This window comes from Chelonoidis abingdonii, chromosome 5 (assembly GCF_003597395.2).
Source record: "Chelonoidis abingdonii isolate Lonesome George chromosome 5, CheloAbing_2.0, whole genome shotgun sequence".
Classification (NCBI taxonomy): domain Eukaryota; kingdom Metazoa; phylum Chordata; order Testudines; family Testudinidae; genus Chelonoidis; species Chelonoidis abingdonii.
Window position 1 is genome coordinate 74,737,015 of NC_133773.1, and position 15,776 is coordinate 74,752,790.

The following is a 15,776-nucleotide window of genomic DNA, read 5'->3' on the forward strand; positions in this document are numbered from 1 at the left end:
TAGCTCAGCAAGGTTGGGCTGGAGACTTTGGTTCTATTCCTGTCTCTGCCACAGATCATCTTGGTGACCAGGAGACTTTATAGCCCTGTTCCCTTATCTGGTGGGGTTGGGTTTTGTTTTTGTTTTTTAATAATTGCCTACCTCACAGGAGTTGGATAAGGCTTAATTCATTAATTTTTCTATAGTGCTTTTTGATCCCAAGGTGGACGATACAGTACAAGTCCAATGAAAATAGATTAGCTAGTTTCACTTTCATATGCCTAGCACATTGGTAAAGAATTTTGTTTGTAATCATTGCAGTTAAATTCTTAAATCAAAACTAGAACATCTTTTCATTTAATAGTTTTTAATGTTATCAAAATTTTGGCATATGTAGGTTTTACAAAACTGTTCTATTAAACAAAACCTAGATTTGAAGCCTGTACACTGCCCCTCTAAAAAATTTCATTGAGAATAATTCTAAATTATTTATCCTCTATGCCTGGCCCTCCCACTGGTTTCACATTAATAATTTTTTTTTAAGTATGGATTAAACCTGTATAACTAGCATGTTGCACAATGAGATTTCAAGTTGGCAGCTTCTCAGAACACAATTTGTGTACTGTAGAGTCTAGTCCACTTTACATGCTCTCATATGCATCACGAAATGAATAGACCTTTTCTGTTTGTTGCCACAACGGTTCTTGTCATGGCAATAAGTGGCATGTAACTTCAGATGCAGATTGGCTGAAAAGTGTAGGCCAATGCTCTATGTAATTCAGAATTGTCATAAGTGACTTCTTTAAAACTAACAGAAGTATCAAATGCAGAGAATCATTGAAGGCTTATAATGAACCAATAATAAAGCCAAGTAATTTCTAAATGTATTGCCATCAGTCTAATCTTTTTCACGCATTAACAAGAAATTGCTTCTTATATTAAGAGTAACTTTTTTTTTTCCCCCCCCCAGAGGAGTCATGTTCTGTTGGTGAAAGGAATTACTTGTTTGTTCTTTCTCTTAGGTCTCCTGCAATGGCTGGTGGATTATTTGCCATCGAACGTGATTTCTTCTTTGAACTGGGTCTCTATGACCCAGGTCTTCAAATCTGGGGTGGTGAAAACTTTGAAATTTCTTACAAGGTAACAGCAAAATTGATCTGCCTTTTAAAATGAAAAATTAACTTAGTTCTAGAAATACTAACATACATGGACATGACTTTAAAGAATGCTGTCAAGAAAACTAACCTGATGATACTTTTCCCCCTTCTCTATCACCCTTCTGGATGAAAAATGACCCTATGGTTCTTCAGAATTATGGACAATAAAATAGGCTTCCCAAAACAAGGACTATAAAAATGGAAAAATCCCAGTGACATGACTCATCACCAACAAAACCAGGGCACAGAATTTTGTTTTGATTGCTAGACACATGCATGCTCTTCCATCTAGCAAGACATTAAGATCATAAGAATTAGTTCCTTATGCCCCTTTAGACTCTAAAGGACACAGATACAAGCAGAACAAAGAGCTGTGTCCCCAAAAACAGGAACAAACGTTTTAGACAGAATTTCTGATCGAACATCCCTGAACAATGACCCTTAAATTTTGGGCTGAGTTTTAGTAAAGTAACTGAGCACATTTGTAATCAAGTGTTGCAATCAGATCTCTCCTAATGAGCCTCAGTCCTCATTTGCAACACCTTTCTTTTTCCAGTCCTGGGTCTTGCTTGAGCAAGGACTAGTTTGGGTTGAGAAAGTAACCAATGTTCTGTGTAGTGATTTTTGAAATGACGATGGAGGTCATTACATAGTCCTGTAATGAACATTTAAACTAGTTTAACTTCTGGACAAAAACAGAACACAACTCTTCAGAAGAATTGAAAGCCACTTTAACCGATGTTGTGTTCAAGCTTACAAATATAAAAGTATTATGTAATATCAAAATTTGTAAAGAAAACCTCTTTAGTAAACATTTAAACAAAATTGCTGAAAGAAAACCAATAGGATAATAAGATTCCCCATAGTGAAGAAAGTATATTATTATGAATAATACTATCTGTTATGAATAGATGGTCCCAAATGATGCAGTCCTAATCTGGAATTAGATGTGATTTGGAACATCCCGAGTGTTTTAATGGGTTCAGATCACATGTGATAGTTCAGGCCCATCTTTAATTATAAACATTTAAAAGCAGCATTATTTAGACTACATTTAAACTTTCTTTTTTCTTAAATTTAATGGATGACCCTAAAGTGGTGTGTGGTGTTGTTTCAGCGTTACTTTTTCACTTTTGGTGGTGTTCACCTCTTTTTTCGGTTTTAGTGTTACAGCAGTAATGTTGATGGGTAAATGGGTTTCCATTAACTGGAGGCTTGATCTCTTAAGGATGTCAACAAACGCCATTAAAAGACACCGTCAGGAATGGTCTAGATCAGGGGTGGGCAAACTGGCCCACGGGCTGCTTCTGGACCATCAGATATTTTTATCCGTCTTCGAGCTCTTGCCAGGGAGTGGGGTTGGGGGCTTGCCCTGCTCCACCACTCCAGCCAGGGAGGGGGGTTGGGGGCTTGTCCCACTCTGTCACTCCAGCTGGAGAGAGAGATCGGGGGCTCCCCAGCCCCTAACTCATAATTCCCTTGATGAGCACCATCTTCCAGCATGCAGAGCCACACTGTGCAGGTGCGACTTCACTCTGCTGCTTCCAGGATTGGAACCCCACACCTATGCGGCAGGCCCCCAGTCTTCTTCCAGTCTCCTATGGCCCTACACTTGAGAGCCTTGAAACCACCCAGGGGCCACACCCATCCCAGCAAGAGTGTCTCCGCCCATGATGGTGCCAGGTACAGCCCTCTTGGAGTCACTGCTGGCAGGGTCCCTAGAAGTCCATGGTACTGACCCTATGGAGGCCCATCCCCTCATGCCAACCTCCCCCCACCTCACTACCATCTCTTATAGAGCCCCCCCTCCCCCACTAGGCATTCATGCCCACCATACAATTTCCATACCCAGATGCAGCCCTCAAGTCAAAAAATTTGCCCACCCCCTCGTCTAGATAGTGAATGCAGAGGACTGGACTAGATGACTCTTGAGGTCCCTTCCAGTCATATGATTCTATGAATATGTGATTAGGATTATCTCCTAGTTTTGGTGCAGTTTTCTTAAGATTCTGCTACTGTACTTTGGGATGAACAAATCTATCCAGAATAGAGTAGTCCAGTGAGTTACCCAAGGGTACTGTGTCCCCATAACTTCCATTAGGAAAAATATTTGGGGTGAGTATAAATGCAAGAACACTGCCTATGATGATGAGATATGAGCTGATGTTTAATAAAATAAATCCTGACCAGCTCCAGTTTCTGTGTACCCATTTATTCCTGTCTTTGCAAATAGTCATGGAATAGGATCTCAAAAACATGATTTATAAAATGGTGTTTGTAAACATGTCTGTTGTAGAACTGAAGAATGTATTGGATACAGCCCAGGACTTTTATTTCAAGCTCTCATTGTTAATTTTACTTCAGGCTTAAGCATAAATTTATTTTATGAGCTCAGCATGTTATCCAATTAATGTAATTTAATTGTTTTAATCTATTGTAAATTAGTTCGTAATTGTTTTGGGTTTTTTTAAGTTTAATTTACATGTGTATTATCAACTTTTCCACCACTCTTTTCTTTAACTTATAGATCTGGCAATGTGGAGGGAAGCTCTTGTTTGTTCCTTGTTCTCGTGTTGGACACATCTATCGTCTCCAGGGTTGGCAAGGAAATCCGCCCCCAGTGTACGTTGGGTCCTCTCCTACGCTGAAGGTGAGGCTTTACTTAAAACTGCAGAGTACTTTAACTTAAATAACAATGCTTGTACACATACAACATTTCTTCTTTATTACAAGTCTTTGAGTTTATGTCTCTAGGGAGTGCTCCACCATAGGATGCGCATGCACCCATGCTCTTAAAACCAGAGAATGCAAAACAGTGTCCGCAGGCACTTGCCTGCACAGAGCAGAATCTTGTGCCATCTCTGTGACAACACCTCTCTGTCTTCCAGTCAAGAAGGATCTCCTGATGTAGAACTCAGGGACCCTGATCCATCTCAACCCCAACTCCTTGAACCTGAGAGCATGATTCCTGGATGGTTCGAGAGCATGGTTCCTGGATGGTTCTTGAGCATGGAGCTAACCTGTTTCAGATGAGATCCAGTCAGTTCTCTTATCAAGCAGGAAATCTAGTACTCTCAAAACTTTCTTTCAGAAGTGAAAATTCTTCTGGTGTTCCCCTTGGTTCTTCCCGAGCCTCAGAGGTTCTGCTTTCCAAATCCCGGACTACCTGTTGGATTTAAAGACGCACAGTCTGTCATTGAGCTTAATTGGGGTACATTTGGGTGCTGTAACAGCCATCCACTCATCTGTTGAAGGCTTCTCAGTCTTTGCCCACCCTACTACAGCTAGATCCCTCAAAGGCATATGCAATTTGTTTCCCTCCTACGGAACCCAGCTCCCCAGTAGGACTTCACATTGGTTCTCAGTGCACTGAGGAAACCTCCATTTTGAACCAGTGGTGGCCTGTTTCCTCTCCACATCTCCAAGACTTCATTCCTCATAGACATCACTTCAGGCAGTGAATGGGAGAGCTCAGTGCTCTTATGGCTGACCCACTATTTACCACCTTTTATAAAGATAAGGTAACACTACATCCCTCTCCTCGCTTCCTCTCGAAGGTCTCTTTGGAATACCACATTAAGCAAGAGATACACCTGCCTGTGTTCTACCCAAAAACCTCATACCTCTAGAGGAGCAGATCAGCCAACATAGACTAAATGTCAGAAGGATCCTCGCCTTCTGCCTTGACAGGCAGGGGTGGCTCAAGGCACCAGCATTCCAAGCTGGTGCTTGGGGCGGCATTCTGCAAGAGGCATCAGTCCCTGTTGTTTTGCCTCCAAGCAGCGCGCTGAATTGCTGCCGCGGACGGTGGGGGCAGTCCGTGTGCCCTTAGGGCGGCAGGCGTGTTTCCGCAGCGGTGACAATTCGGCAGCAGCTTCTATGTTTAGCTGTCCGTGGCAGCTTCAGCTAAATATAGAAGCTGCTGCCGAATTGCCGCCACCACAGAAATGCGCCTGCCACCCTAAGAGCACGCAGGCTGCCCCCGCTGTCCGCAGCGGCAATTTGATGCATTTCTTGAGGCGGCAAAAACTGTAGAGCCAGCCCTGTTAACAGGATTAAGATAATCCTAAACTGTGTATCTTTGCAGAGGGGATGAAGGATCAACCTGTTTCCGCTCAGACTGTCAAAGTGGGTTTTGGGTTGCATCTTAACCTGCTATGGATCTGCTAGTTCCACTGGAGCTCAGTCCACACCTGTACTCTCTTGAAGGATGTTCCTATAACAGATTTTTTTAGTACAGCAACTTGTTCTTCCATTCATACTTTAGCTAAGTATTATACCATTTTATCTGCTTCCAGGGATTATACTGCCTTTGGTGACACAGTCCTCTGAAACATTTTGGACTTGCCTCTTCAGCACTAACTTCCTGGCTGAGTTACTGCTTGGGAGTCTCCTAAAGTGAAATATATATACTTAATGGAGGAAACATTTACTTACTTTATAGTAACTAGAATTCTTGGAGATATTTTGTTCCTATGGGTGCTCCACCTCCTGTCCTCCTTTCTCTCCGTTCTGGAGGCTCTGCTTCACAGTCAAGAAGGAACTGAATGACAGTAGGTCCATGCCTCCTTATATGCCCTTGTTTGGAAGCCACAGGCACTGCTGTGAATAGGCGTGAGCCCGGAGACATCACTTTGCATTCTCTGGTCAAGAGGGTACTGGCACTGTGGAGCACCCACAGAGACAAAATATCTTGAAGAAATCAAGTTACTGTACATTATCGTACTCTCATTTAAAGAAACCTCATTTTTCTTTAAGAATAGTCAGTAAGTACTTTATTCCAACTGTGTTGTTTATATGAAAATTCCTCATCTGGAATCATTTTCTCCCTATTGAATAAAATATACATCACTACTATCCTTGTAAATACAGTGTGATGCACTCCTGTGCTATACTAATATTCTGTTCTAGTTTAAAGTGCAGTTTTGTTCTGAAAGTGACAAAGTAAAATTGGTACCTTCTTACTAAACAGGTCTACTCCCTTGTGTATTCAGTTATATCTGCTTGCTTCAATGACAAGAATGTTTTAATTGCATACTGTTAACATTGTCTGTACCGTGCTGAAAGAAAGAAAAAGAACCATCTGTGGCAGATGCATTCAAATACTACAGTGATGAGATCCATATAAAAATCTAGATCAAAATGTGAGCTAGACAGCTTCCTACAAGGAAGATGAAGACTGGGGAAGAGGGGAATAAGACCGTGTGTGATAAGATTGTGTGTGTGAAATTAAAGATCATTTTACACTTTTTATTTTCATATATGTATGTTTATAATCATAATTCCTGGTAGTACTGCTGAGCCAATGCAGGCATGGAGAGGAGATTGAATCTCTCTTTTGTGTCCACACTTAAAACTCAATTTGAAAAATGTATGCCCCGGAGAGATGTCATAAAGCCAACCTATGTTCCAGTATCGACACCACTAATTCAGAAGAAGAATTCTTCTGTGACCCTATCTGCTACCAAGAGATTAGGTGGGGGGATTAACTACAGTGACAGAAAAATCCCTTGTGTTGCTGTAGCCAGTGCCGCCCAGAGGATTCAGGGGGCCTGGGGCAAAGCAATTTTGGGGGCCCCTTCCATTTAAAAAAAAAGTTGCAATATTATTCTCATGGGGACCCTTGCGGGGCCTCGGTCAAATTTCCCCATTTGCCTCCCCCCCGGCTCTGGGCGGCCCTGGCTGTAGCAAGTGTCTGCACTACAGCAGTATAGTGACATAGCTGTGCTGCAGTGGCATTTGTAGTGTAGACAAAGCCCTAAGATCCAGATCAGTTACACTTGTGGAATCCAGTTGGAGGTTAATAGGTGTCACTCTATTTTAATGCTACAAAGTGTAGAAGATGAAAATAAACTCCAGATGAAACATCACATTTTCTAGAGTATTGCAGTCAAATGAACAGCACTGTTTTCATTGTACTCCTAACTAAGGCAACCTTTTCTTCAAAAAAGAGAATTCTCTAGATTTAGTTATAATTACAACCTTCACTAAGCTCACTTAATTATTCTAGTCTTACCCCCAAAATATATAAAAAGACTACTTTTATGCTGTATCTTCTGTAAAGGTGGCAAGTTGAGGGCTGTATAACACGTATTAACATGTTTCTAAGAATTCTTAAATCTGTGAGATTAAATTCCTCATACATACAAGATATTGGTTTTATTTTGCAGTAGTGATGTTTTTCCCCCCCCTACAGAACTATGTCAGAGTGGTGGAAGTTTGGTGGGATGAGTACAAAGATTACTTCTATGCCAGTCGTCCAGAGACGAAAGCACTACCGTATGGGGATATATCTGAGCTGAAAAAGTTCCGTGAAGATCACAACTGCAAAAGTTTTAAATGGTTTATGGAAGAAATAGCCTATGATATAACTTCACACTATCCCTTACCATCTAAAAATGTGGACTGGGGAGAGGTATGTACAGTAAATGCATCTAAAATCAGCGCGTGATAGGTTTTTAAAGTTAGGAGTCCACAATGAAGCCACTGTAACTTCTTGTACCTGATAAATATTTTAATATTTAAACAGAAAACAAAGAATTTATTTTGGTTACTGTTGTTTTTAAATGTGGAAAATAAGGGAAGATATATATTATTTTTTTACATGCATAGCATGCACCTCAATTTATGTTTAATATTATCCTGCCTGAGTGTGAGAGTTATATCCAAGGAGGCTGTTAAGTGGCATGCAAACAAAACAAAACAATGACAAAGATAAGGCTCCTTAAGTGAACAATGGGTGGAGCTATTAACTGGGGGAATGTCTCTGCTGAGCTCCAGCCTAGTTGGCATGTTTTACTCTTCTCAAGGCTAAGATCATAGAGGATCCTAAACCTTCAAGATGTTGCCCTAGAGAAGAAGAGGGGATGAGTGGGCTGTCAGCAGTCATAGTGAGGCTCTGGCAGACAGACATGCGGCAGGCAGGCTGGCTCTCCAGAGATGGTAATAAACTGAACCTACCCAAGCTATGAATAGAGAGTAATCTTAGGCAGACTAATATGTGTATGCAACATGTAGTTGTTCTAACCCAGGGGTCAGCAACCTTTCAGAAGTGGTGTGCCGAGTCTTCATTTATTCACTCTAATTTAAGGTTTCATGTGCCAATAATACATTTTAATGTTTTTAGAAGGTCTCTTTCTATAAGTCTATAGTATATAACTAAACTATTGTTGTATGTAAAGTAAAAACGGTTTTTAAAATGTTTTAAGAAGCTTCATTTAAAATTAAATTAAAATGCAGAGCTCCCTGGACCGCTGGCCAGGACCCAGGCAGCGTGAGTGCTACTAAAAATCAGCTCACGTGCCGCCTTCGGCACCCGTGCCATACGTTGCCTACCGCTGTTCTAACCCATTTTCTTAGATGCTGTGTTCCTTTTGGCAAATCATACTACTTTGTTTTGAATAAGCTACTTTCTGTGTCACTTTAACTAGCTGCTGGTCACAGGTTTCCAGAGATAATGTGCTTACAAATGCTAAACCCACTTGAGTCTGTCAGGTTGACCCATTTGGTAAATAGGGAGGCTGCAGGCCAGAGATCCAGTCTAAAAAGTGGCAGAACCATGTAGTTCCACCAAGAGGGGAGGAAGGTAGCAAAGCCTGTCTCATGGGGTGAATGTGAGAGGGAGTTAGTGTTCTAAGGCACAGCTTACCCAGTAACCATGACACTAAATAGCAGGTCTGGATAACACTTGACGGACAGGTATGAAAATACTGTATTTATAGAGTAACAACAGGAGATCAAATGCAACAGTAAGTAACCAACTCATGATGTTTTAACGTGTTTTTTTTATTAGTTCCACATTTTTGTTGAGAATTCTTTTGTCTGTGTGTACTCTTCTTCATTGATGATTATAATCCTGAGTCCATCTTTCAGAGTGAGATTGTACTTTGAGAAGAAACTTGAAATCACGATATGGTGTTCAGTGCTTTTCACTATTTTTGAAGTGGGGGCCACTTTGGCAAAAAAAAACAAACTTCAATGTGAGAGCCACATGGGTGGGGCCGAGGGGTTTGGAGTGTGAGAGATGATCCAGTGTGGTGGTGAGGGCTCTAGGGTGGAGCTGTGGATGAGGGTTGAGATGCAGGGGTGAGGGGTTCAGGGTGCAGGAGGGGGCCCGGGCAGAGGGTTGGGATGCGGGGGTGAGGGGTGCAGGAGGGGGGTTGGGCAGAGGGGATGCGGGGGTGAGGGGTTCAGGGTGCAGGAGGGGGCTCAGGGCTGGGAGTGGAGGGGTGGGATGCAGGGCAGGAGTGAGGGCTCTGGCTGGGGGTGCAGGGATGAGGAGTTTGGGGTGCAGGCAGGCTGCCCCAGGGCTGGGTGCTGGCAAGCAGTACAGGAGCAATGGGGGAAGGGGCCCTCTATCCACCCTGCCAGCAGCAGGGAGCTCTGAGGCCGAGGCCCAGAGCAGCCCTGCAAGTCCCAACTTGCTCCCCGCCCTGGTTCCCACCCACCCACTACCTCTCTCCTCTCCTCTGCATGGCCCTTTAGAGCTGCTGCAGGGCTATTAATAGCCTGCTATGCAGCTGCACAGCTTAGGGAATGGGTACACTTGAAATTTCAAAGCGCTGAGCGCTTTGAAGTGTGAGTGTGGTCGGAGCGCCAGCGCTGGGAGAGAGCTCTCCCAGCGCTGCATGTAAACCACATCCTCTAGGAGTGTAGCGTGCAGCGCTGGGAGCTATGCTCCCAGCGCTGCCGCACTGATTATACCGAGGCTTTACAGCGCTGTATCTTGCAGCGCTCAGGGGGTGTTTTTTCACAACTCTGAGCACAAAAGTTGCAGCGCTGTAAAGTGCCAGTGAGGGAACTTAGGGAGCCACACTTAGGGTCGATGGGAGCTGCCACTGGCTTGTGGGCCTTGCAGTGAAGAACACTGGTGTATGTAGAAAAGGCATATCGGGAGACAATTATGCAGAATAATCAAGATATTTGTATTTGAATGTGACTTTGAAGACTGTTAAAATTACTGGGACATCACAGATTCAGCATTCTCATATAACTGCAAGAAAAACAACTTGGCAGGGTTTAAATTCAGTGCATGATTTACGGGAATTGAATTCTCTTTCATAGACAATCCTCGCTGGGTTTTTTACATACTCCTTTGTAGGATTCCCTATTCAGCCAGGGAAATGCCTTGGCTTATGAAGATTGTTTTAGTCCCCCAGAAGCTCTGCCTGGTCTCCCCTATGAGTATACTGAACCTACTTCTGCAGAACCTGGAGGCAGAGATAGTGAGTGTTCTAACTGGCAGAATAAGAAGCCCTGTATTCCATTCTACTACTTAATCAATTGGCTAATCCATTAGATGTGCAAGGGAGTAGTTTAAAGAACTTCCTCTTCTATAGGTATGAAGGATCTACTTATGTGACTTCCAGAGAGCAGTGGTGGAGTACAGAGTTGTCCAGTGCACAATAGGCACATTGGGAATCTGTCAGGGTCTATTATGAGGCCTTTGGACCTGGTTGTACAAAGTGCATGTGAAGATGGACAAACAGTCCTGCATCAGGGAGCCCAGGCAAACAAGACTATCTCCATCAAGGCAAATTTCTTGCCCAAGAGTTAATACAAAGCAATAAGTTAGTTGATCAGCTTTAGAACTGTTCCGAAGTCCACCTAAGGTGGGGAAAATATGTCAACATCTAGCTCCTGACTGAGCTGTGAGAATCACTATGATAGTTTCTGGAAAAAAGGCAGGGAGCATCTCTGAAAAAAGGAATTGAAGCCAGCAGCCCCTGGGACTTGGATGAAATGACAGGGAAGCTTGAAGTAATGTGGCATGAATCAGAGTGCTATGTCTTCGGGCTTCTCTGAAATGTTTTTGATCTCTCTTAAACGATGGCCAGCAGTCATTACACAATGTTTACAGGATTTTAATGCTCCTCTGTTGCACTTTTAGTAACATTGCCTCAGTTGTATTTCTGGATGGCCAAAACGTTTTTGACTCTACTATTTGGATATAAAGTTCTTTCCAGTCCTATTTTTCTCATATTTAAAGGATTCCTTCACTAAGTGGATGGCTGCTTTTTATTGTAGCTTCTTGGATTAGTGTTCATGTCAACCCTCCACTAATTTCCAGCTGTTTAAAACACCCTAACTTGCTGGTAGGTTCTCCCTCCTTATTTGCTTCTTAGTGGAAGCACTAGAATAGAATGCTGGTGAACAACCATGTCACTGATGTAGTTAGTCATTGGCTGTGTGTGTGTGTGTGTGTGTTCTCTGCGTGCTGCATTGGCTCTGGTCAGATAGTCTGTACATTAGGCTGCGATCGAACTGCTCAATAAGACCACAAGACTTGGTTTAGTAGCGAAGACACCCGGCCAGGTTTATTGTTGATAAAGCACGGTCCTAGCTCTCCAGACTAGTGTCTGGTTACACTAGCACATGTATGCATGTAACAGTGGACCAGCTCAGTGAATGGCGGGATTCTCGATCATCTTTGGGAAGCGTGTTTGTGTCATACTTGGTATCGGGGTGTTCTGGTACCACCCTTCTGGAAAGTGTTTACATGAGTGTCCTGTGCCTAGTACTTCTCAAGAATGTGTATATTTTTGCAGTACCAGGCCTATTCTTGCCAGGCTCTGCGAACCTGCAAGCAGGCATTTTTTATAAGAAGACCTGACTTCTGCTCACAGCCTGATTTTTGCTAACTTTGCTTTATATTAGCAAGGCTTGACCACTGCTTTAGTTCAGACCTTTTATACAAGGACTCGTGACTCAGGCTTGCTCTTTCTACTACAACTGGGTTAATATTTAACTGGAAACTTCATTAATCACTGCTGTTCATGATGTGCAAAGATTGATGATAAACTGTATCTGTTTGGGAAGACAGCTGTGATAAACACCCATAGATTCATAGAATTTAGGGCCAGATCACTATAGGCTACTGGCCAGTCCCCTCAGTCCAGGAAGGAGTGACACCATATTCAGAATCTGGTTCAAACCCTCTTCTCAGGGCTTCAGTTTTATTTCTTCCGCATAAAATTAGTGCAGCACATTGAGCACCCTTTCCCCACCCTAACCTTGGGTGTTCTGTAGGGGCTTATCTATTCACTACAGGTTTCCATTCTACAGGCCACTTGCCTGACAGCCATACCCTGCTTCCTCCTACAGGAGTCCAACTACTGACTGGTAGCTCTGGCTCTCCTTCCTGTTACTGCCTTCAGGCTCTTGGCAGCTCTGTTCCAGCTGAGTCACTTTCTGGCTTTTAATAATCACCTGATCCTTTGCTGATATGTTTCAGCTCAGCTACCTCCCAGAGCTCATATGTGAAAGTAGGCCCAACTCCTATAAAAGGGATTTTTTGGCCATTCATTCTGTGACAATTAACTAGCTGAACAATATGTATATGACAGGCTCTTACAGTTCACCCAGTTACCCTTGCATTTAGCTCAATAACTTGTTTGACTTTCCAGACAGGCATCCAGTCCTGAAGATATCAAAAGAAACCTTTTTTTCCAATGGTTAATCACCTTCACTGTTTGTTTGGTTCCCCCTCACCCCTTATTTCCCATTTGTATATGTCTGACTTTAGCTGCCAATCAGTAATCATTTAGTACTCGGTATTTCCCCCACCCCCACTCATGGTACTTATATACTGTATCAAATAAGCTCTGTTTTCTTTTTGACTGAGCTCTTTAAGTCTCTCAAGGTGTAAGGCTTTTTCTCCATACCTCAAATCATTTTTGTGGTTCTTTTCACAATCCTTTTTAAAATGTGGACACCAGAATTCTACAATGTTGAAGCTTTATCATCGTAATTTTCTGACATTCAGGTCAAGCTCCATTTCATTTTAAGTCTGAACAAAACAACCACCTATCTCATCCCTCAGATCCTCTCCTAGGTGGGAAGCCCGATCAACCCTAATTGCAAGCCCCTGCTGCACACTATTCAGGAACATGTAAAGAATCCTTTCATGGGGGATTAACTGCATAAGAAACCAGGCTTACATCTGAAAGAGCCCCTGTTCTGTATGAATATGGTAAATTTGAAATCAGACTTCCATACAGTATATTCACTAGCATATTTATGTCTGTTATCTCACAATAGCTCTCAAATTAGTATGGACAGTTGGATTCATAAAACTTTCTCCTGAGAATTTAACATCCTTGTTTCATTTGATTCAAATTTCTTGCAGTCTTGCTTCAAATATCCGTGTATATTATTTGTTGGAAGATGATGAGTAGGATATTCCTTAACTTCTTTGCACTAGAGATCATATTTTCCCAAAGTCTAAACTAAACTGGAAAAAGCCCTTTTCTCTGTCTACCCCCACAGATCAGAGGCTTTGAAACTGCTTACTGCATAGATAGCATGGGGCACACCAATGGCGGCTTTCTAGAACTTGGACCGTGCCACAGAATGGGAGGTAATCAGGTAAGTAACCTCGAGGCAAGACATTTGAAAGAGACAGTTGATGCAATGAATAATCATAAAGCTGTTCTCTGATAAAGTCCCTAAAACTACTGTGGTTACCAAAAAGTAGATTAAATGTGGGGGAAAAGTTGTAGACTGTGCCAGCTTTTATGGGTGAGAATTTGGGATTTGTTTCCACTCAGGAAATATTCCTTTTACTCATTGTGGTGCCTTAGTTACTACTTTTCAGAATTGTGATATAGATGTGCAATGCACTGATGCACTAAATGGCTTTCCACTACCAGAAACATGAATTAATTTTTGTATTTGATTCCTTAAGTGAAGCTGAGTTAAACTGGAAAAAGCTTAGTTCCTAACAGATAATTGTAATAAGACTATTGCACAATTTGGCCCAAGTCTTCACAATTTTACCATCTCACCACCACAAGGACAAACCTACTTCAGGCAGTCAGGTAGCTTTATCTTCTTGAATTTGATACTTAAAATTTTGAAAGTCTGTAAACTGAAAAATGGCTCAAAGCAGAATGAAGAGATTAACAAAAAATTATCTTTTCTCTCTCTCGATAGATAGATAGATAGATATAGGACTTAATCTTATGCAGTCATACAGGATGGTGCCCCTGTTAAAATCATATTCAGTTGGCTCTTAAAGTAAAAATGTCATTGTTGTAACTGTAGTTTAAAATATAATGCAGTACCCTGTGAAAATACATTTTCAGCATATGGTACTCTAGAAAGCCTATGAAAAAATCATTCTTTTTCAGTTGTAAAATCTTACCGTAATTAAATGCCGATCTAAGAAGTAGCAGAAATTATCTGTTTGTATTTCAGTTTGGTAGTTTTCCTTTTGGCCCAGTGCTCTGTAGTTCTTAAATTTATTATTGTCTTCATTTGAAAATACTGGTGAGGACAAAAGTTCACTGGTTTCCAGCTCTCTGAAAGACACTGATTATACAGCCATCAACCCACCGATTGATTTATCCAAGCTGTTCTCAGGAGCCTCTCCGATTAAAATCTTTTGCATTTATCCCCTGTGTTCTTAACTTAATTTAGTAGTTGTATATATTTAGTTTTCTGAGCTCAGAAAGTAAGTACTTCGTATGCTAAGTCTGATAGTGAAAAGCTAATATATTGCATCACCTAAAATAAATCAGCCCTATTTAAGCAAAGGTAGGTGTGATGATAATTTCAAAAGAATATTCCAGATGATGTAAATTAATTGTTAAAGTATTGCTTCTAAAATTTCAGTTACCTTATAAAGTTCACCCTTTGTGTCTACAGTAACAAAAAGGTGCCTCAATATTTTTCTTTTAGCTTTTTCGAATAAATGAAGCTAATCAACTAATGCAGTATGACCAGTGTTTGACTAAAGGACCTGATGGATCAAAAGTTATGATTACGCACTGTAATCTAAATGAATACAAGGAATGGCAATACTTCAAGGTATGTGACAGCATATGGTGCAAGGATAGATGATTTGTTAAGTCTTTTTTTACACCCCATTTTGTTAAGATTTTTTTTATTGTGCATACATCTGGAAGTAAAGCTGTAGGACCAGATTCAGTGAACTTGGTGTGGCAAAATGTAAATTTCACTTTCCTGTACCAGGCTCTCCTCTTGCTTTATGGGAGGAATTCACTCTGAGGGAAGATGGGTTTTGTTGGCACTACCCACCCTCTCCTAGGATTTCCACTGCAGAAAAGCAGCTTTAAATTCCACCAGGAGAGCTGCTGCCCAGGAAGAAGGAGAAAAATTGTTCTCCTTAACCTCTGAGGCTAGGATAAGAAGCAATGGGCTTAAATTGCAGCAAGGGTGGTTTCAGTTAGACATTAGGGAGAAACTTCCTAACTGTTAGTGTGGTTAAATACTGGAATAAATTGCCTAGGGAGGTTGTGGAATCTCCATCATTGGAGATTTTAAGAGCAGGTTAGACAAACACCTCTCAGGGATGATTTAGATAAAACTTAGTCCTGCCATGAGTACAGGGGACTGGATTAAATGACCCCTCAAGGTCCCTTCCAGTCCTATGATTCTATGGGTATGTGCTGAATCAGCACATTCCCGCTGCCCCCTTTTTCGCACTGTGGTGGCATGCACACCCCAATGAAGGTTTTTTTTTGTTTGTTTTTTTTTTTTTTCCCCCTATCATTTCACACATTTTATGATAATTTAATGAGAATCTTCTAGACATGGTACAGAATTAAACTCAATATGAAACAGCTTTGCAAGTCTTGAAAATATAACTGATTAATATACATTGAGCTCAGTGGGTTG

General features: G+C 41.7%; 1 protein-coding gene across 3 annotated transcripts in view; it reads left to right on the top strand.

Annotated features, from left to right (window-relative positions):
* Nucleotides 1-15,776, top strand: part of GALNT7 (polypeptide N-acetylgalactosaminyltransferase 7) — a 104,088-nt gene that overhangs the window by 84,293 nt on the left and 4,019 nt on the right. For all 3 annotated transcript variants that reach the window (XM_032780195.2, XM_032780197.2, XM_075066378.1), the window contains 5 exons: nucleotides 1,002-1,119; nucleotides 3,664-3,786; nucleotides 7,333-7,551; nucleotides 13,404-13,502; nucleotides 14,817-14,945. In XM_032780195.2, coding sequence (XP_032636086.1) covers nucleotides 1,002-1,119; nucleotides 3,664-3,786; nucleotides 7,333-7,551; nucleotides 13,404-13,502; nucleotides 14,817-14,945 — 688 coding nt within the window. The remainder of the gene's footprint in view (nucleotides 1-1,001; nucleotides 1,120-3,663; nucleotides 3,787-7,332; nucleotides 7,552-13,403; nucleotides 13,503-14,816; nucleotides 14,946-15,776) is intronic.